The sequence below is a fragment of the Uloborus diversus genome, chromosome 1, assembly GCF_026930045.1.
Source record: "Uloborus diversus isolate 005 chromosome 1, Udiv.v.3.1, whole genome shotgun sequence".
NCBI classification, from domain to species: Eukaryota; Metazoa; Arthropoda; class Arachnida; order Araneae; family Uloboridae; genus Uloborus; species Uloborus diversus.
The window spans coordinates 185767570-185789844 of NC_072731.1; the positions used below are offsets into that span (position 1 = coordinate 185767570).

General features: G+C 34.2%; 3 protein-coding genes across 3 annotated transcripts in view; 1 reads left to right on the top strand and 2 right to left on the bottom strand.

Annotated features, from left to right (window-relative positions):
- The window catches only part of LOC129234097 (uncharacterized), a 28261-nt gene extending 26200 nt beyond the window's left edge, over positions 1-2061 (bottom strand). The window contains exon 1 of the mRNA XM_054867989.1: positions 2040-2061. The gene's annotated coding sequence lies outside the window, so the exon portion shown is untranslated. The remainder of the gene's footprint in view (positions 1-2039) is intronic.
- Positions 1810-16072, top strand: LOC129234098 (ADP-ribosylation factor 1). Its single transcript, XM_054867990.1, has 5 exons — positions 1810-1900; positions 2570-2745; positions 5921-6031; positions 10150-10274; positions 15357-16072. The coding sequence occupies exons 2-5, from the start codon at positions 2598-2600 to the stop codon at positions 15516-15518; spliced, it is 546 nt and encodes a 181-aa protein (XP_054723965.1). The 5' UTR covers positions 1810-1900; positions 2570-2597; the 3' UTR covers positions 15519-16072.
- A 336-nt stretch (positions 16073-16408) lies between these two features.
- Positions 16409-21431, bottom strand: LOC129217686 (probable G-protein coupled receptor Mth-like 1). Its single transcript, XM_054852023.1, has 2 exons — positions 20656-21431; positions 16409-17568 (listed from the first exon to the last, which is right to left on the bottom strand). The coding sequence occupies exons 1-2, from the start codon at positions 21429-21431 to the stop codon at positions 17301-17303; spliced, it is 1044 nt and encodes a 347-aa protein (XP_054707998.1). The 3' UTR covers positions 16409-17300.
- Positions 21432-22275: the final 844 nt, after the last annotated feature.

Genomic DNA, 22275 nt, shown 5'->3' on the forward strand with positions numbered 1-22275 from the left:
GTGACGACCAGCAACAGGCTCTGGGCCCAGCTAAGCTAGTCCTAGTCAATTAATTAGTCCCCAATGAAGATCAATGGCCCTCATAAAGCTATCCACTTCCTTGCTCATTACCGCCTCTTCCGGTAAGCTATTCCAAGTGCCCACGACCCTGCTAAAGTAGTAGTTTTTCCTGATTTCCAAGTTAGCCTGAGATTTAAATAGCTTAAAACAATGACCCCTTGTCTTGCTTTCCCCGCAAAAAATTAATCCATTTACATCTTTCATTTTGATAAATTTAAATAACTGAATCATGTCCCCTCCGACTCTCCTTTGCTCCAGGGTATACATGTTAAGCCTATTAAGTCTGGTATCATAATCTAAATCTGAGAGTCCCCTTACTAATTTAGTTACCCTTCTTTGAACCCTTTCCAATACAAAAATATCTTTCTTCAGATAAGGCGACCAAAACTGAACAGCATACTCCAAATGAGGTCTTACTAAACTCCTATATAAAGGCAGAAGAACTTGCTTAGATTTGTTAGAAATAGATCTATTGATGAACCCAAGCATTTTGTTGGCTTTGTTACTAGCAATACTGCACTGTTGACTAAACTTGAAGTCCTGATTTATAAAGATAACCAGATCCATAACATTTTCTGCCTGATTTATGACTGAACCCTGTAAACGATATCTCATACGTTATTTCCATGACCTAAGTGTAGCACTTGACATTTCCCTACATTAACTGCCATACCCCATTTATCTGCCCACTTAGTAATATGATCTAAATCCTCTTGCAGCTGTTTTACTTGTTCTTCATTTTCGACAATCCCCATAACTTTTACATCGTCAGCAAAACAATTCATGCTTCCTGAAATATTTTCATTGATGTCATTCATAAATATCATAAACAAAAGAGGCCCTAAAACTGATCCCTGAGGAACCCCACTTAAAACATCACTCCAATTAGAATGATTTCCTCTCACAACTACTCTTTGCCTCCTACCAGCAAGCCAAAAGAATAGGTTTTGAATGTCGCAACGAGATAAGTTATGATTCATCATAAAGTAATGAAGGATGTCAAAAGTGTGGCAATATACAGGTTAATTTTGAATTAATAATAATATCATTATCATTAAAAGCGTGCTTCATTTTGAAAAGAAAAGTTTTAGCCACCAATTTGGAAATATGTTTACCTTCACACCATTCTCCTGAAACGTAAACTCTTTGCTTCCTACCAGTAAACCAAAAGAATAGGTTTTGAATGTCGCAACGAGATAAGTTATGATTCATCATAAAGTAATGAAGAATGTCAAAAGTGTGGCAATATACAGGTTAATTTTGAATTAATAATAATATCATTATCATTAAAACCGTGCTTCATTTTGAAAAGAAAAGTTTTAGCCAACAATTTGGAAATATGTTTACCTTCACACCATTCTCCTGAAACGTAAACAAATGTCACATTGCCAGAACTGCCTCCTATCGTCTCATGAAAAATAAAAAATTAAAAAAAAAAATGGATGGAGAAAAGTGTTTACTATGGAGGGAAATAATTTTGGAAAAAAATATCAGAATAACAGCGCAAGGAACGACGTTTTTTGCGAACTTTGCATGGTTTACGCGCTTTATAAAAATTTAATGTTAGTAAAATTGAAAGTAGATATATTTCTCTATGATCAGTTCAATCTTTTTTGCTGTAATTGCTCTCAATTGACTGACTAAAGCAGCTTATCAAATTTTTTTCCTAAATTTCAGCAAAAATAAGTGTTTATTTCTTTGAATTTAACATTGTTTCTTTTTCTCCAATCTGGAATTGTAACTGAAATTGTGGTTCTGCTTTTCATATGAGTGACTAGACGTGGCATTAGCCTGTCAACTCCTTTCGATGCCCGCCATTTTCTGCTTATAGCGATTACCGGTAAGTAGGATTTTTTTAAGTTATAAATCAATTTAAAAGGCCTTATTTCTAAGATTTTCGATAGGGGGAAAAAGTAATTTATTGTTCCTAATATAAATGTGTGTAATTGAGTCAAATTTAAAATTTACAGATGTCTTACATGGTCAAAAAATTCTTGTGATGAGTCGTCATTAAAACATATCTCTGATTTTGATGTGCTGATACTTATTTCCGCCCACTGAGACGCAACTGAAAAAGTCGAGAGCAGTTGCTAAACAATTTTAACGCAAATCGGAAACACAAATATTTTATTTTAGCGTATATTTCAACTACTTATGTTAATTTAAAGGAAAACATTTATTACCGATTTTTCTGACTCCTAAGACATCAATGTCAATCAAAGCTCTATTTCTTACTAAAGAAGCGCCAAAGCCCAATAGGCTTGAGTGCATTCAATATCTAAATTACCGAAACTCTGTCCAGTATGTAAAAACTCGTTTATTATTGAAAAGCTCAGGAGCTGAGCTGCAATGCAATACAGATTAAAGCCCTGCTGACAGTGATATTACAATCTTGTGATTCGGACACCTTTTTGATATTCTTTCAAAATTTTATCCTCCTTTTTAACAGCGTTTAAGTTTTGAAACTAATTCTTATGTGTTCTGATATATAAAATATCATTTCTTTCAGGAACAAATTCCATACAACCTGATTCAACATGGGAAACATATTTGCAAATTTGTTCAAAGGCCTCTTTGGCAAAAAAGAAATGAGGATATTGATGGTTGGACTAGATGCAGCTGGTAAAACAACTATACTATACAAACTGAAATTGGGAGAAATAGTCACTACAATTCCTACCATAGGTAACCTTTAAAACATAATGCCTTTGTCTCTTGTATTGTACACAATTTTGTTCTGAGAGGTTGTTCATGAAAGATGTCATGCTTTGAGGGAGAGGTGTTTGCGACAAGGGAGAGGAAAGGAGTAACATGAAATGTGACATCTAGCCTTTTAATCATGACTAATTGACATGTGAGGAGGGGAGCGGTGAGGTCAAGTGTGACTCTTCGTGGCAAAAGGAATAGAGAGGTCAGAAATGTTTAGGAGAATTGAGACATCATTTATAAACAGGCTCTTAAGTAAAAGAACCTTAGCTAAACATTTTAGCTCGTGTAATAGCACATGTCATATAATACACCCTTGACAATTTGCTAGCAGCAAAAAAATTTGCTAACAAAGTGATATCGTACAAATTTTTTATGTTTCCAAGTGCTAGTTCCTCTTTCCAATGCTTTTTATTGCATCAATTATTTCTCTAACCCAAATAACATATTTTAACCAGAGCTGTAAAGTTGAACTGTGTATTATGTAAAAGAATACGAAGCTGTAACACTCGAGTGCGAGTCAGTCATTTGCTCTCCGACTTAGCAGCCCTAAGAAAAACAAAAAGCAAGAAACTCTTCAGACAAGCCCTGCAAAATGTCATCAAGTAACAAGTTACACTTCTTAAATGAAATATTCACTGTCAGGAAAGGATTAAAAATTTTAAGGATGAATTCCTTAAACTTTTTCTTGCAGCATTCAACTTTTAGTTTTTCTTGCAGCAAATATTTGTAAAAATCATAAATTTTTGGAGTGACAAATTGGCTCTTTAAAGGAAAGAAAAAATAAATAATTCTTAATAATATTCCATGTTCAAATGAACAGATTTATTAAACTAAACCACTTTTTGAATTTTTTCGTTTGATACTCAGAGTGTGTATGCTTTTTATTTATTTTTTAAAAAAGTAACAAAATAGCAACTACTTTTCAAAAGTAGTTTGTATTTGCTACATTTTGAAAGTTATAGTTTACATCTATACATATAATAAAATAAGATGTTTGTGTGTGTGTGGGTTACACTTCCCGGGAAAACGGTAAGGCCTAGAAAGATGAAATTTGGTACACAGTTGCAGTTTTTGCCGAAGATGTGCACCTTGGGCTTCGATTTTTTGAAATTTTAATTAGAAAACAAGTTATTTAATGTTTTATGTGTTTTTTTGCACTTTTTAGTACGTTTTACCTCACAAACCCCGAACCAATTGCACCACACAAATATTTTTTTGTACTATAGTGTAGGAAATTTAATTTTAAATATGATGAATGAAAAAATTTTGAAAATAGAGCAGTTTTTGTATTTTTTTATGAATTTTTGAAAAAATCTTTAACTTGCATTTTTTCCTGGGTTTTTTTTTTTTTTCTAATATCATCCTGCGAGAAGTGTCAAAGCCTCATTTCTAAAATTTAAGTTGATAATAGTAAAAACATTTCGCCCTCTTCAGAAGAAAAAAGTTCTTAAAAATACGCAATAGGTTTTTTTTTACAATTTTTTTAATGCTGAACACATGTCTTTCCACGCATTGGTTTTATTTCTTTTTCCATTCCCCCCGCCCCCCGCCCAAGCTGGACGTTTTGCTGTATCTATATTAGGTTACATTTCATAGTTGTGCGCATTTATTTCAATAAAAACAGCGAGATTTTTTTTTTCTTTGTCAAACTCTACTTTTTGCACACAAGGGGGAATTTTGGGGATAACTTTTTTTTTGCTCTACTTAAATAAAAAAAAAGATTTTTTTTTTTTTTTGAGTGACCTTTGTTTTTATTAGGAAATGGACGGGGTGGTTAAAATAGAGATGGATAAGAAAATTAAGAAATACATCGTAAGGGTAGATAGCCGCCGAAGGCGGCAATCTTGGCTTAAAAATGTGAATGGCACAAAAAAAGATAAGAGATAGATTGATTAATACTGCTGTCAAATTTAAACAGCCACCGAAGGCGGCAATTTTGAAGTAAAAAGTAAATGACAAGTTAGCCAAACAGCCGCCATAGATGGCTGCTTGCATAGAAAGGCGAATGGTGTAAGAAGGCGAACCAGCTGGTCGGCGCAAGCGGCTAGTTTGTAATGAAATAGTTGTAGTTCATTTTTTTAAAAAAATAGTTTTTCCGACCGCTGGTCCAGATCAATGTGGGTTTACTGTATTTAAATTGTTTCCAATTGTCAGAAAATTTGTAAAATAAGGGATTGTTTGGGAGGTCATTGTGACCTCCCGAACACAATTTCTCTAAACTCCAAACTGTGTTTTCTACTAATTTGAAAAAGTTTACTATTTTAGCAAAAATGTAGACAACAATTGTTTCATAGTCAATTGTAAAAAAAAAAGCCCTCAATTATAAATACAGCTTGCAGATTTTGTCTTTCTAGCATCTATTTCAGCCACCAGGATATATCGGCTGTCGTTAAACTTCCTGTTATTTTGGCAATTGATGGTTTTTAGATTTTCTTAATAAAACAAGTTTAACCTTTCCCATTGTAAATCTTTACGTTTTTTGAAATATAGGGGAATATACTGTGAGTGGTTGTAATTGATCATCTAGACATAGATTTCACTTTTTTTTTCCGCAGTGGTTGACATTAAATAGTTGGCACTGCCAATCTAGAGCAGTGAAAAAATGTGTTTATTGATTCAAAAAGGAATTTAAATCTTTTACTATAATGTACTTGAGTACCTCGGGAAAAATGGTTTGCTATTTCAATTTGAAACGGGTTGGAATTTTCAAAGCAAAATAAAAAAAAATTAAGTTTTAGGAAAAATCCCCTTTTTGGGATCAAAAGTTACAGAGAATTTAACAAAAAATTGGGGCCTCAAAAAAACCATGTTTGCAATGTAAACCATCCATATACGTTAAAGAGCATTTTTTATGATTTTCAAGAGAATAAATTTTTTTATTAATCTTTTTTCACAGGTGCCCTTTTTTGTGACCACCGCGCCTAAAAGGGTTAAGGCAGCTATATGTTAATTTCTTGATTCTATCACTTTCCCTGAATGTGCAGTCATTTTTAGAATGTGTATAATTTTTAGTTCTTTTGTCTTGGGATTTTTGCTACTGACTTCCAGAGACAATGCATTTTTTTTCCTAAGATTTGGTTAACTTGATCATATTTTTCATTTTACCTAAAACTTTTTGAGTAAACTTTTTTGATCCTCTTTTCTGTTGCAGGCTTTAATGTAGAAACTGTTGAATATAAGAATATAAGTTTCACTGTGTGGGATGTTGGAGGTCAAGATAAAATTCGACCACTGTGGCGACATTATTTTCAGAATACTCAAGGTAAGATTTTAAAGAAACTAGAAAATAGTTTAAAAGTTTCTAAGGTATACCAAAACTTCTTAAATAGCTACCTCCTCTTGATACAGCTAAAATCTGATGTTAAGGCGGGTTATGGTGCAACAAGTATTTGACCCAACTGTCAAACTCTGCTTACTATGCAGCTTTAGCCGTATTCTTGTGGAGGGAAACATTTATTGTCTCTGCTTTGAAAGCTTTATTTTTTTAATTTATTTTCAGCATTTTTAATAAAGAATTTAGAATGAAGTCGGCATATAATGCATTGTATTGTTATTGTCCTGTAATGTGATACAATTTTTAATGGTGTAAATTAATGGCTACTAAAAAATATCAGTGTTACTAATATTAAGCATGTCAATTTCAAATGAAAACAAAAATTTCAATAATATGATTTCGTAGCATTATTTGTTAAGTTTCCAATCATGTATATAATGATTCGTGATTTCTTTAAACAGACCTCAAGAGTATCAGATACAGTTGAACCTGTCCATCTCGAATGTCGAGGGTTCAGAAAAACAATTCGAGATATGGAGGTTTTGATTTTTTTTTTTGAATTTATATCTAGCGACTATGAGTTGTTCAAGCATTGCGTAAGTGAAATGAATCAAAATAAAAAATAAATAATTAAGTAAATTAAATGAACAATTTCACATAAGAACTGGTCTTCTATGAACAGGCACAAGGTACGGCAATTTCCAGAAAAACAACCAAGAATTCTTTTGATTTTCCCTCTACTACATGCTCCCTTATTTTTCACTTACCCTTTTTTGCTTTGCAAGAAAAATAATAGCTTAGTGTGTCCAGTTTCTCACTTTGAAGCGACACGTTTTCAAGGCCGTAGCCAGGATTTTGCTTCGGGGGGGGGGGTGATAAATTTTCGACAAAAAGTCACCTATTGGTATGATTTTTGAAGCATATTGCGCATTGGTAGAAATATGAATAAACATGGGAGGGGGTGGCAGGCTATACTATTAGTTGTTTTAATTTTTCTTTTGAACAGTAATTTAATGAATTACCAAGAACCGAAGTTACTTCATCAAAATGTGACCAAATGTTTTCTCAAATAATTTAAATTTATTATTATAATATCATTTAATCAAAATTCAGTAATGTACTAGTTTTGTTGGTTCAGAAAACGATCTGTGATATCACAATTGCTAAAGATACCAATGACATGAAGACTTTGAATTGGCCCTCAAGTTAGACATGAAATAGTAATATATACCACCAATCACTTTTCATTGAGCTCTTAGGATCAGGAGTGCCCAAATGATTTTTTTAAGGGAAGAGCAGAACTACAAGTATCTTTAATATTTTCAAATACATGCTAAACTGACACTGGGTTCAATATCTCATTTTAGACGCAATTTCAAAAAACACAATTTCAGGTAAAGTTTGGTAGTAACCCTAGGGGAAAGGTTTGGTTTAGCCCACGCTCCCTTGGAAATTTTTAAAAAACTTAAAAACTTAATTGGGACTGTCCCCAAAAAATTGTTATTGAAGTTTTAAAAACTCGAGTTTGGCATACATGTTGGCATGTTAGGGGGGGAGGTGGGTAGCTCTAATTCGGAAAATTTTCGAAGTTATAAGGGCTATGCTTGATGACACTGGAGTAGAAGAGAAAGTTCGGGATTTTCAAATTTTTGACAATAAGACTTTAAAAACGCCATTACAAATTTTCTTTGGGTGAGTTTAAGGGAAGTAGATGGAATTTTCCTTCGTAAAACGCATTCTTAAGTTCTCTTCGGCAACGTTAGACAAGGGAAAGAGGTACTCTAGGGAAAACTGTTTGCAATTGAAGTCCAAGAAATATGATTTTCAATTATGGTTGGAGTGAAGGCATAAGGAACATCTAATCGGTAGCTGTCCTCCTGTAGATTTTCGAAATCAAAATTCTGAAAATGCAATTTTAAATTCTTTTGTAATATTAAGGACTTGGCACACAAAACATGAAGGCCACATCCACCAATAGGATGTACTGTTGAGTTGAAAAAAAACACGTCCACTCGAGGACGACAGACCATCCTCTGTCAATGGTCGCTGCATTCCAGGCACACCCATGCCACAGTAGACGACTCCTCACCATATGCAGCACAGGAAATTATTTACCTGGTTTCTATGCCAAACAGGAGAACATTCAGTAGTAGAGGACACACAGTCTATTAGGTCACCTCACCCTAATAGGGGACACACAGTCAAAGAGATGCCTCACCCCACACTGAACCCGTACGGTCCGACCAGCTCGGAACCTAGGATGAGCAAGTTCGGATCCTCCGATCCCTCAAGCCTAATTCTCAATACTTCAACTCTTTCTTTCTAATTTTTATTTTCACAACATAGGGTACTGTTTTATAACTTATCCTGCACTTCTAGCAGGGAAAACAAATTTTAATTTTACATTTCTTTAATAAACTTCCACGTCCCCTGCGTGGACAAATCAACCAGAGCTCACATCAAAACAAACCGTCTGCAGAACGGAAGCAAATCATAAGAGATCGATTGATTGACTTTCTATTTAAACCATCTCTGTTCCCCCACGCAATAACGTGATGTCATCAAAATTTGCATCTGTTGCATCTCAAAGCAACTCAACACAGTTACTATTTTAACCATAGACTAATAATAAGAGTAGACCAAGCTTTCCCAGACTTGTTGCTGAAAAAATTGGTTCATGGATACATCATGTGACTAGTGGAAGGCTTGGCGAAAACTTTGGCAGCATGGTTGCTAGATGGCAACATTATCTATAGTTTGGCACTAGACATGCATTTTAAGACGTAATGTATTTTCATTATAATTTTTTTTTCCAGGTGCAGAGATTGAACTGTTTTTCTTTTAGTTATGCATTATTTTGGCATTAGTTTTTGATCACAGTTTTCAGTAGCTTTTATTTCATTTGGAACTGCTACGTCAGCGTTGGCGTGAACGTAATAACGTAAACGTTTTGCGTTAACGCAAAAATTCACTAATCGGTATCTTAAATTGAAATTTTAGGTGAAAATCTTACCGTTTGCTGATTTTTTTTTTTTTGGATCTTTAATTGCTTAGAGAGTTATTGAAATTGAATAAAGAAAATGCACAATACTATCTGAACGAAAAACTCGCTATATTAACAAAATATTTACAACTTAGAATAACAAATTTACAAATCGGACTCCATAAAAGATCATTCTTCCGTGTTCCATCAATTCTATTTATTTTATTTCTCGCTCGTGTTGATCTTCTGCTACGATCAACGCCCGCTGTTGCTAGGATATCCACCAGTCACATGGTTTGGTTTATGAGCAGCAAAAGGGTTGCCATAGCTCGGTCTACTCTTATTATTAGTCTATGATTTTAACTATTGCTATTTTTAAATTATCTTCTTCACTGCTTTCAGCAGAAAGATCCTCAACTCTTAGGCCTGACGTCACGTCCGCCGATGGGCGAAACACGTGATTGACTTGTTGGGTGTTTAGTCACTTGGGGATTTCTATACGCTCGCCGGTATTTAAACCTTTTAAAACCGGGAATCTTTTTTCTCGGATAGGTTTGAATTTACAGGTAAATTTTAAACAATTTAAAATACATTCTAGCTCTTTACGAATCTCTCCAAGAACCAAAAAATGGCTTTTGCCAACAAAAACTTTTTAAAGCTACTCGTGAAGTTTCGAACAATTTTGTTTTATGCGGTCCCTATCCACCTTCTAAAAACAGGTTTGTGTGTGTGTATATATATTGTTTTAATACCTTATAATAGTTGTAACTACCCTTTATATACCCCTCATATGTTCAGGTTCACTTATCACTTCATTACTAAAAGTTATGAAAAGAAATCTCAATCTATATCTACGATTTTTACTAATGAGATTAGGATATTTCCTCTAAATGTTTCACAGTTGGTCAAGTTTAGAAATAAGTTATAATTCCAAACCTTGAGATTTTAAGAAGTGTTTTTGTTTTAGATAAAAAAGTTTAGTTTTTTTTATTCAAATGTATATTTTTAGCGGAGTTAGCATACATATTGATATGTATAGTCTTGTGCATCGAGAGTTATTTAGATAGCTTCATTCATTCAGTGCCATATTTATTCATGTCCAAGTAATTAATTTGTTTTCTAGGATTAATATTTGTCGTAGACAGCAATGACAGAGAACGTATTGGGGAAGCTAGAGAAGAACTAATGAGAATGCTAGCAGAAGATGAACTAAGAGATGCAGTTCTTCTGATATTTGCTAATAAACAAGTATGTATTTTAGCTACCTGAAGTTTTAATTATAATCAAGGGTGCTGTATGCAAAATTGTAAGGGGGGGGGGCTCGAATATTTTCCCCATGCACACCGTTTCAGGACAGATTAGAGTAATTAAAGTTTGACATTTTTAATAACTTATTCATTAATGGCAGGAGAAGAAATATTTTTACATTTATGCAAAGAAAAGAGTACTAAAAGCAAGGAAGCTTTAATTTCATAAGGCTCCAGTGGCGTATATATGTTTTTATTTTGGAGGGGGCCCAAACAACCAAGATGAGTCCCCCACCCACTTTTTTTATAATTTTCTTTTCTTTTCTTGGGGAGGGAGGGAGCAACAGTGCCCTGATTTTTTCATTTTTCGACATGGGCCAAGAAATCCATACTGTCATCCAGTGGCGCAACCAAAAAATTGATTTAGGTTGGCACTTAAAAAATTCTTGCTTCTAGTAAGAGAGGGGCAAGGGGTCCGCAGGTTTCCCCCGGAATTTTTTTGGAATTGTAGTTCTAAGAACGCAGTTTTAGACGGTCTCTAGTGATGCTACCGGGAGGAAAAATTCGAGGGGCCTTTGGCAGAAACGCTTAGAAACTGAAATCTTAAAAACACCATCATAGGCTATATTTGTTGACGTTAGTGTAATGAAAGGAATGGGACTTTTGAAGTTGTCCCCGATAGATTATTCTAAAAAATAGAGCGAAATTCATCACATTTCCGCCAAATTTTTCGAAATTGAAGTTCTAAAAACGCAGTTTCGGACTAACTTCCGTGATGTTACGCGTAGTGCTATTTTGAAATTAAAGTCCTAAAAAGCGAAGTTTAAAGAGATATTCAGTGATAATAGGTGAAGGGGTTGAAACGCCTTAAATTTTTCGAAATTGCAGTTTTTTCATTTTTAGATTTCATACGGAAGTAGTCAGGCCCAAATATTTTCGAAATTAAAGTCTTAAAAGTGCAACTGTAGACTATATTTGGTAACGTTAGGGTTTGGGGCATTTTTCAAAGTTGAAGCTCCATAAAAGCAATCTCAATCGATTTTAGATGCTTTCAGAAAGCAAGGAGATTGGTAACTATCCCCTGGAAATTTTTCGACATTGAATTTCTGAAAACGGGGTTTATTAAGCACTTTAATGGTTTTAGTTGGTGGAGGGGGCTTGCAAGGTGTAGAATTTTTAAGACTTTCTTATTTTCTGATCAACTAGAAAAGGGGGGGGGGGCGAAAGAAATAGGAGGTGTTAGACGTAATTACCTGATCAATAGTCGGTAACTTTTGAAATTTTTTATTTTAAGGTTCTTTTTAAAAGCACTTTAGATTTTTTCCCAGCATTAGGCAATCTTAGGAAAAGAAGGGTTTGAGAATCCTTCCCTGAAAAGGTAAAACGCAATTTCAGGTCATCTTTGGAGATATTTCGAGGTAAGGAGCGGTTTTAAGGATCTTTCTCCGAAACTTTTCAAAATTAAAATCTTAAAGGCACAATTTCAGAATATTTTTGGAAGTAACCTTAGTGAAAGGGTGTTGCTTCAGGTAGGAACCACTTCCAGATATGTTTTGAAATTGATTTCCGAATAATGGCTAAATAAATATGTTTCTAGGACATCAATATCCATTATTACTTCAACCGAACAACTAAAACATATTTTAAATTTCTTGCAGGGGGACGAGAGTCAAAGAGAGGAACATTTTGGAGACCTTTCTTTTCAGACTGACTAGGAAGGGGGAAAAAAGGGGGCGTTGAAAGAAAGGGGAACTTAATCTGCTAAACAATAAGCTGATCCTGTTTAAAAAATATTAATTTAAAAGATTTCGTTTTGAAAGAAATGAGATTTTTTACCAACATTATTTGTTTTTCTTTTTGTTAAAGTAACTTCACTTTCCCATGACACGTTCTTTTCTTGAGTTAAGGGGTATGAATCCCCTGACCCCCTTCTAAACACCATTGCCTGGTGCTCTCTAATGCACGGTTCCCAAACTTTAACGATTCGCGGCACCCTTTGAAGAATTGGAATTTTCTCATTGCATCCTAGTCTATACATATTATTGTTACCATGGAAATTTCGCAGCACCCCAAAACTCTTCCTGTGGCACCCAGTTCGGAAATCTCCGATCTAACGTGTTATAATTATTATTATCGCTATCACATTTATTTATTCTTTTCTTTTTTTCATTGTAGCTAAATGATTGGAAATTATTTGAGCAACTAATCCAAAAAAAAAATTCTTAGGGGAGCTTGAACCCCCTTAGAATACTCCCCCCCCCCCCCTATATGGGCGCTCATGATTATAATTTTTGCTGTATTCAGGGCTCGAAATTAACAGTGGTCCGCATGCCCAGGACAACAAAAATATCGATCAGATCAGCAAAATATGGATTTTAATGGTCCAGGGGGCTATGAAGTTGTTGAGAGCAACTTAGCACCTTTATTTACAATGCTTTGATTTTCTTTGCTAGAAAATATAAAGATATTTTTACTGCGTTACAAGGTGCTATGATGCACAGCACACCAGGGCTGCGGAGTCGGAAGGAAAATGGCCGACCCCGACTCCGACTCCTGGATTTTGAAACCTCCGACTCCGACTCTGGACTTTTTCAATTTTTTTAACTGTATTTTTTCAACTCCCTCTCTCCCTTCAGGGGAAGGGGGAAAACCTCTGAACAGAGATTGAAATATTAATTCCTTTTTATGAAAATTTCGCATTTTGTTTTTTTATTGTAAAACCAAGACGCATACAACGTTAAAAATTCAATTTAAAAATCAAATTTTCCAATAGTTACGGATTAAAAAGTGAGATGACTTAAAAATCCCTTTTTAAAAGATTGAAAAAGATTACCTGTAATACTCCCCCCCCCCCTTTAATGTCTAATGAATAGATATTAATCAAATCGTGTGCTTTCAATTTTTGAAAGCTGTCACTTGAGAGAAAAAAAAGCTTTTTTTCTAAATTCAAGTTCTTGAGATGGGGTGGTTTGCCCAGGTGACACTCATCTGGTATACGACACCCAAAGTTAATTTCAGAGTTTATAAAAAATATAAATATTTTAAGTCTGAAAATTTTCGTGAATATATTTTAAATTATATTTCATCAATAAAATTTCAACGAAAATAGGGCTCATATACATCAGGAGCTAATTTTACACAAAATGCGACGATATACAATTTTGTACGAATAGCTTTTACTATACCTATATTTCTTCTTCGCTAAATTTTTAATTTAAATTTTATTGGCTGCTTTAGAATTAACCTTAATATGAAGATTTTAAAATTAATTGTTGTAATCAAGAAATCATTTACACTTATTTTGTTCCATACTTTTTAGTGAGAACCAAGCTTATAGAAATAGTTTTAATAAAGAAAAAAACATTAAATTATTTCATCGGATCTTTTGTATTCTTGCTTTCGCTCCAGAACTTCTTTGAATTTGCCGATCACTCTTAAAAATTTCTAACTTACCTACGGCCTTTGACTTACTATTTTGCTACGTTTCTTTTACTATTTTATAACTGAGATCAAACAAAACACTATATTTCTATTTTTATTTTAAAGTAATTACTTGAAAATGTTAGGCAACAAAACCGTTTGCTGACAATTGCTATTAGTAAAATTAAAAAGCAAGCAAAGTAGGGGACGGCTACAGAAAGTTCGATAAGCACTCAAGCTAGCTAATTGCCATAATGGCAGTTATTTTCTCATTAGTATCTTCTTATACATGCAATCGAACCCATTAGTTGTCAGTTTTTAAAAAATGCAAGGAGAGTCACTGAAAAGGAAAGAAAGAAAGAAGCCCGGAGTCGGAGTCGGCATGTTTTCTAACAACTCCGACTCCTTTACCCCAAAATCAGTCCGACTCCACACCCCTGCAGCACACCACTATTAGAGATGCGGTGGGCTTGGGCTCTAGAACTTGAAATTGGGCTCATGCTAATGGTAAGTTATTTAATCTTCAATCTCCGTACAAATACTTTTTATATTACAAGTGGATTCTTTTTTCTTTTTAATTTTACTTTGCTCTAGTGTTAAAAGTACATAAAACTTAAAACATGGGACAAAGAATTTTAATTTTAGAATTTATTTTTGGGGGGGGGGGGCTTTCCTCCTTGCAATAAAGGTACTATTTTTTCAAAAAAAATGCTAGGGTACTTGAACTAATATTTGCCTCACATTAAAATTAAAAAACAAATAAAACAAATAAAAGTTATTTATAACATCTTTATTTGCTATTACTATTACAAGACACAATATACTAATTCATCTGAAATGCAGTACAACCTCGATATCTTGAATCTCTCTACGGTTGCACTGTATTCATGGGCCGCAGCAACATCAGTTTACCCACCTAAAAGGCTTTTTATTAAAATCCAATTTTATGACTCTCTGTTATCGGACCCTTGTCTGATGACCTTACCCTGTATGACGCAGTGAGAAGCAAAGGGATGTAAGTGACAAAATTTAAAAATTACCAATAACTAGCACAAATGATAGGAAAGGGGCCTCGGTGGAAGAGCGGTATTGATCAGCCACTGCTTGCAAGCAGAGAGGCGCAGGTTCGATTCCCGCCTACTGCCCTGGGTTTTTTTCTGATTTCTTTGTATTGTAATAAATATGAATTGCGCTATCCGTCTTATGCGTCTTAGCAAAAGTCAGACTTCCACCTAAATGGGGCTCAGTCAAACGGAAATCGCTTATATTAACCTCAAAAGTGGATTAACGTCATCGTTATCCATCATCTTGGGTGCTCCAAGGGGCATCCGAAGCAACAACGATAGGAAAACCTCTCTTCTGCTTTTGGGGCAAGAGACTGCTTGTAGCCCAGGTAGGTGCTGCTATACAGCATGATTTTTTATCAATGAAGGCCTACCTAGGAACTGAACTTTAAGCACAATTTACTCAAAACTAAAATGTCCAGTTACATCCCTTTGTTTCTTAGTGCCTCATATGGTAGTTAAATTATTTTTTTATTTTTTCCTACCTGCTCATTTTGGGATTTTTTTTTATTTTTACAGCTCTTAAGTTTCTATAAAGAGTTTTAAAAGCACACCTCCTCTTTTTGTATGCGGCTCATTTGTTTTATTCTTTGTTTTAGGATCTTCCAAATGCAATGAATGCAGCAGAAATTACCGATAAACTTGGCCTCCATTCCTTACGAAATCGCAACTGGTACATCCAAGCAACTTGTGCGACCAGTGGTGATGGGTTGTATGAGGGATTAGACTGGCTTTCGAACCAGCTTAAAAACCAGAAATAGCCAGCAATCTTAAGAACAATTTCACATAGTGGACTTTGAGGACCTGAACATGGGGAATTTTTTCAAAAGAAAAAGTATTTTGTAGGGAATATGAATGAAAATAGTGCCAGTGTTTGCAGCAGTGTTGCCCTCATTTCTGAGCCTTTGACCAAATGTGCCCTGTATTAAAACTTGATTCCTCTATTTAGATTATTTTTGGTTCAAGGCTTTTTGATCAGGGTGATGATAGCCTGCAATTGTATTTAAAAGGAAATTGCTTTGAGAAAATGGAAAATTGTTTGTAAATAAATATGAATTATATTAAAATGACTGCTTCGTGTTTAGGGCCCAAATGATCATTCATTTAACATTGTAATTAAGATGTCTTATTACACTGATGTATTGTTTAGCTTTTAAGATAATTTATCGCATACAGGAGTTTGCTCATGTTTTGTCTGTGTTGGTGAATGTGACAAGTAAATGAGCTGGTACTCGTTTCATCCAACTATAGATAGTTCACTACTTGATTAAAATGTTTCTTGTAATTTTTCTTCCAATAAAATGTATAAAATACAGTGCAGTAATGTTTGAATATATTGTAACCATTTTTTGCTTTGTAATATTTACTAAAATTTAGCATGAATGAGAGCCAATTTATCTACAATTAGTTCAGAGAGAAAAGTAACAGAAGAAAACTTCTGTAATTGTAGTTAAAAATAAAAGTTTAAAAAAAAGGACTATAAGTTATATATGAATCAGGCTGCTTTTATTTTTTTATTATCAATTGCATGTTAGTGAATGATTTTTATGTTACATGAACTTCATTGCTTGATGTATCAATTTCTTAGGCTGCTGCTTCAAAGGCAAAAGGAAACAAAAAAAAAATTGTGATGTCACTTCTGTTTTCTTTGTACACTTTCCACATACTGATGCTTGATTCCAGCCCAGAATGGAACAAAACATTAAGGTTTGGAATGCCCATGTTTTGTACAAAATTTCTTTTGCTCTCCTTTTTTTGAAAAAATCTCTTCCGAGAAACTCCTCTAGGGAATGCATTAAGAATTTTAAGCTACGGTTAACTGAGTCTTTTATTTAGTGAAGTGGAAGATTGCTTGAAAACTAAAATTTTATAAGTATTGTATTTATAGAGAAATTTTATTGCTATATTTTTATTCATATTAAATTAGAAATGTCTTACTTTTCATTGGTGTAAAGTTGTTTAAATGCTGGAGCTTTATTGTGTTTATGAAAAGTAAGAAATTTCTGTGTAAATCATATTAAAACTTTGATTTCTGAAACAGATTAGCTATTTGGTTGTGCTAAGAATTTCAGTATTTACAACACTCTCTCCCTCCCCCTTTTCATTTCTAAAGTTTTATTTTATACATTGAATGAACAAATATTTATGTAACTTCGTTTTTAAAAGTTCATTCCAAATAAGTTCCAATAAACTTCATCTCCATTGATAATTATCAAGCTCTGTGTATTGAATTTGTTCACAAACATATGTGCTTTTACCTTAGCCAAACTTTTTCATTCCAAATGAAAAATGATATGTCTGTCAGGGCAACTCATATTGGAGTAAGAGGAATCTTTTTAACAGTTTTGGGAAAGGTTGGTGAACACTATACTAATAGTTTAATTTTAAATCAAGCTATTTTTAAAATAAATTAGCAGTTCATGTCTTGAAATATATAATAATCACATCACATCTATCATTGCAATCTTATTCATGCAGTTTTTCCTCTTAAAGGTTTCGATTCAAGTAAATTGTTCTTATTTATTTGGTTACAAAATCAAAATTTAATGAGAGAGCGTGATTACTGTGTCCATAGATGGCGTCTTCTGCTTTTGAGTTCTGTCAGCCTTTTGACAACATGTTAGCACTAATTCAGCAACTTGTTTGAAAGTTCTCCTTTTGCAAGCAAAAATCAAGAACAAGTAAACACCATGTAAACAGTTTAGCATTCCTGCGACTGCGTAAAGCTGGAATATGCCAGTTATCCATGGAATGAACTCTGTTATCCAAACTAGTCCCATAATCAATACCAATTTCATGCATAGTCTGAATCTGAAAAATATAAAAAGCATTTTGATGTACGGAAATTTTAAATCTTTAATTCTTTTGTTGCAAATTATAAGACATTTAAAAACACTAAAACAAAGTTTAAATGTACAAATAGTAAAATTACAGACCAGACAACACCGCAGAACTTTTGTTGGATATCTTTTCATTCTTTGCATTGAAAGAGGGGGGAGGGGTTCTATTAAATCCTTGTAAACCCAAAAAACATGTCTCATTTCTGAAATTATATTGCTATTTTAATATTTCTAACCTTAATAATCAATATTTTTACTATAGATCAATCTTCTACTTTTACTGTGAAGTGGTAAAATAACTCAAAACTTTAGAAATCCAACCAGGAAACCATACTATAACGTAATAATTTAAAAAAAAATCATAATACCCCCGTTTTACTTCGGCTTTTCAACTGTTTCCAGAAACTGAAAATTAATAGTAATTATAAATTTTTGTTGATAAATTTAACAAAATAATTTCAATACTGAACTATAGATACATTTTCCAGTAAGTTACCACCCTATAGCCAGGGCTAAGGAAGAAATACATACACAGTCGGCTGGAATGACTACCTGGAAAGTTATGGATTTTGACTATAATAGAAAATGGTTATGGAAACTGACACTTCATCACGTGTCTTAAGTTCTAGAATATACATACTTTCCAAATTTTACAGATTAACTAAAATTTACGCACCTCATCTGTTAATAGCGCGTTTACACATCAGTCCCGAGTTTTACCCATTTACAAATCCGAATAAATCGGCTTCTGTAAAATTCACTAGCTTTTCTTAACTATGCGAGTCTACCGTTTAGGCATTAATAATTTTATGTTTAGCATCATTTTTAATCCTCCTTATAAAAAAAATTTAGTTTGCATTAGTATATCCTTGGCAGCAAAAGAGTTGAATTTAAAATTATTTCATGGGTGTATGACATTATTGTGTTGCAATAATTGTTTTTAAGTTATAGTTCCTCAGCTTGTTACATTTCGCTTTAATTTTTAGTAACAAGTGGGTAGCATAGATTAGATGGTTGCAATTTTATTTTCACAGAACATGAATAAAGAATCTTTAAAGATATTCTTGTGAAAGAAATTTTCTAGAAAAATTGTACCTTATGAGTCATGGGTTTCATATTTCTAAATGAAGCAGATACCCTGTTATAGCAAGCATATATTTGAGGAGTTAACTTTCAAAACGGATTATATCCAGTTTTATATTTTTTTGGCAAAACGTTATACGCACAAACCCTAACTGTTAGAATTTCTCATAATGTTTTGGTAGAATAACGAGTGACTATTGGCATAAGTCTAGTAATTTTTCCTCAATTTTACCAGACCTAAATTGCCAATTTTATTTTGGATAGATTCCCCTTTGGTGTAAAACAGTGGGTATAATCCCTTTTGCAAAAAAAAAAAAACCGCATTTTCTTCAGAAATAAACTTGATTAGATTGAAACAAAATATTCAACCTTTTTTAATATATTCTTTTTTTTTACTCTGCTTTATTCCTTCCTACTTACTTTATTCTTTTCATTGAGCATTTCAAAGAAAGACCTTCGATCCAATCCAATTTCGTATGAACCAGGGGCGCCAACTAGTAAAAATTATTGGGTTGGGGGGGGGGGGTTAGACGTCTAAGGGGGTATATAATCCTATGCCTTCCCCCTCCCCCGTCCCAAAAAAATCAGATTTTTGTAGCTTGAAAATGTCAGTTTACATATTTTCTGGTGCATAATGTTTCCAACCTGCAACATGTTACATGGTGTTTTCAAGCTAAATGATCGAAAAATCGGTATTCAATTATTCTGGTTCTGTTTGACCATTTCATTTGTCACAATGGACTAGGATAGGGGAATTTTAGTAATGACTAGAATATGAGCGCACGAATCCGAAGAATTGCGTGATATATATATATTTGGGGAGAAAGAGAATGAAAGGGTTTGCTGCTAAAAGGGGGTAGCTCCAATTTCAATGTTTTTCAAAAGGTTTGCATAACACCAATCCTCTTTTAATCCCCCTTATTTTCTCTTTAATATTTGAATAACTCTACTTGTACGTTTCTCAATCCAGTTATACATGAGAAGTCATAAACATTTAAAAAAGTTCAGAATGATTTGGTGTTTTTAGCTTTAATGCGATCCTTTTGGAATTTGAAGCTACCTCCTTATTGCAGCTTCAATTAGCCACATGATCTGTAACGTAAACGCCTCAAAGAAACAGGATCAAGGCTTTCTCTTGGAAAATTATTAAAAGTGTAGCTCGAAAAGTATATAGACGATCTTTAGTGATGTTGGGGGAAGGAAGAAGGGGAGATTCGGATGCGCTTCTAGTAAATTTTTCGAAGGTCTTAAACGTGGTTGAAGAAGATTCGGTAATGCTAGAATAAACGTAACCCCCAGGCCCCCAGGAGAACTTTGAAATGATGGGCTTGTATCCATCCCTATTTAGAAGAGTTGATAAAAACGTATAAAGATATCATAAATACTCTATTCAAGTCCGAAATATAATTTAAGCCAAATATGAAGAATTAAGTAAAATCCTATCGCCGTCCGCAAAACAATCTGTAAACAAAACAATAAAAGGACTAAAATATTATTTTCAGGAAATAAACTAATTTTATAAGATTTTACAATTTAATGAAAATAATCAGGAAAAAAAAGGAAACAATACTGCCATGGGCAGGTAAAAGGCAGTAACTGCAAATTTTTCATTTTGCATTTTTGTCACCTGTTGTACGTGAGCTTCATTGTACAAGCTTGCTTATTTGGTTTACACAGAAAAAAAGGCGCGAAAAAAAAAAAAACGTCTTATTTCAACATTTCCATGTTGTTAGTATTGAATCCAGCCCACATTTCCTCCATATATCTCGAAAACCCATTTCTGCTGATACTGCCCTTTACCCGTCCACGGCAGAATAATGCCTATAAGGATTAGGAAATCGTATCGTTTACTGTAAAGCTTGTTAAAGGAAAGGAGGATAAATGCAATTTCACCGATCGGAAAATAGAATGCAAAGTATGAAATCAATCACAAACGTTTTCTAATCTAAAATTATGTAAAAGAAAAAATTATTACTTTTTTCGGTGTCTATTTACAGCCAGAATAGTTGTAGCACTTCGAACTTCTTCAATTGTTCTAGCCGTCACTATGAAGAAGATGCAGTTAGCCAACAAAGTTAGGCCAACTGGAACATTCAAATAAATTAAGAAAGCTAGTTGTCCTGTTAGCCAACATCTTTTACGCCCAAATTGCGGTTTATAACTCAGTGGAAGGAAATCATTGTGATCCATTGCAACAGTTAATATGATGCACACCAACGTCATACACCAAGCATATGTAGCATATTTCCAATACTTTTCTGATGCTTTGTTGTTGTCTTTCTTGACAGAAGACATTGTAATCATAATGTCGAAGGACATTACATTTGTCCAGAAAAATGTTGCTAGAAATGCAGCCTGTACAACAATCCCGATTCCTCCGCAGATGCCATACGGTATACTATTTCTCAGTAAAAGATCTACCATTAGAAGTACATATGTTACTATTAGACAGCTAGAAATAGATATGACATTTTTACCTGGCAGTGTACGATATTCTCCAACTATAACATAGATTATGATTAAAAATATCGAGCACAGAATGGACAATCCTAATTCCATAGCAAGAATGGGATAGTATTTAGCAAGAACTGGGACGTCGGGTTCTATTGTGAAATTCCCAAAAGTAAGGTTGCTTAAATAATCTTCAAACGTATCTTCTGTTGATTCGGTGGACATCACTTGGGACGTAAAAGTGATTTCTGACGTTGCATCCATGAACAATTCTTCAATGGATAGTGGATTTCCCAACATTGTTCTCCGCAATGAAACCTCTCACCAGCATTTGCTTTGTTGAATACACCTTTAAAAATAACACAGGTTAATAATAATTTCTAAACTAATCTCAAACGAATGTGAGTGTTAGTATGTGTATAACCAGGGGCGGACTGGCCAGGTCGGCTAGTCGGGGATCCCCGACTGGGCCAATGGCCGAGTGGGCCACTTTAAGCAATTTTTTATATTGAACTTAATACATTTAATTCACATCTAACATTTTTTAAAGCGTAATAATAGATGAAAAAATGAAATTTGTTCACTCTATGGGAAAAAAGTGTTTGGAACCAAGTTAATTTTTCTCCCATCCTTAGCCCCTCCCCCAGGGGTCAAAGTAAATAGCCGAAGTCCACAAGTGCGAATGCTTTCCTCTCTTTATCAACTTTCTCTCTAGTTTTTAGAGCTCTGGCGTTCATGGCTCCCACATTGAGAAAACGGGAGGGGCCCAGAGAAATTAGGGTCCGACGTGGAATGAAAACGGGCAAGGGACGAAAAAAGAGCTTTCAAAATCTTATATTAGTACGTCTATTAACAACAATCGACCCCGGCCCTGCTATAAATGTGTGGGCCATGCTTTGGGGTGTTGATACATGAGCAGCGCATGCACAAGGTTGTGGGGGGGGGGAGAGAAGGAACATCTGTTGGCCCGGTTCCGAGCCTGAAGGGGGCCCGAGGTTTTTTAAATGCGGAGTGAAATATGCAGTAGGGACGTAGTGGTAAGCAAAATGGAGGGGGCCCCGTAAAAGTCATTTGCAACGGGCCTCAAAAATTTCTGTACACGCCCCTGGCCTGATATACACTGGTTGCGGCAGATTCAACTAAA

Bases quoted from the DNA above. Each gene is read 5' to 3' on its own strand.
- LOC129217686 (XM_054852023.1), bottom strand. From the start codon at position 21,431: ATGTTGGGAAATCCACTATCCATTGAAGAATTGTTCATGGATGCAACG. The intron at 17,569-20,655 runs GTAATAATTTTT...TATATTTTTCAG, and splicing joins GTAAATAGACACCGAAAAAA to ATTCAGACTATGCATGAAAT.
- LOC129234098 (XM_054867990.1), top strand. From the start codon at position 2,598: ATGGGAAACATATTTGCAAATTTGTTCAAAGGCCTCTTTGGCAAAAAA. The intron at 2,746-5,920 runs GTAACCTTTAAA...TTTCTGTTGCAG, and splicing joins CACTACAATTCCTACCATAG to GCTTTAATGTAGAAACTGTT. The intron at 10,275-15,356 runs GTATGTATTTTA...TCTTTGTTTTAG, and splicing joins TGATATTTGCTAATAAACAA to GATCTTCCAAATGCAATGAA.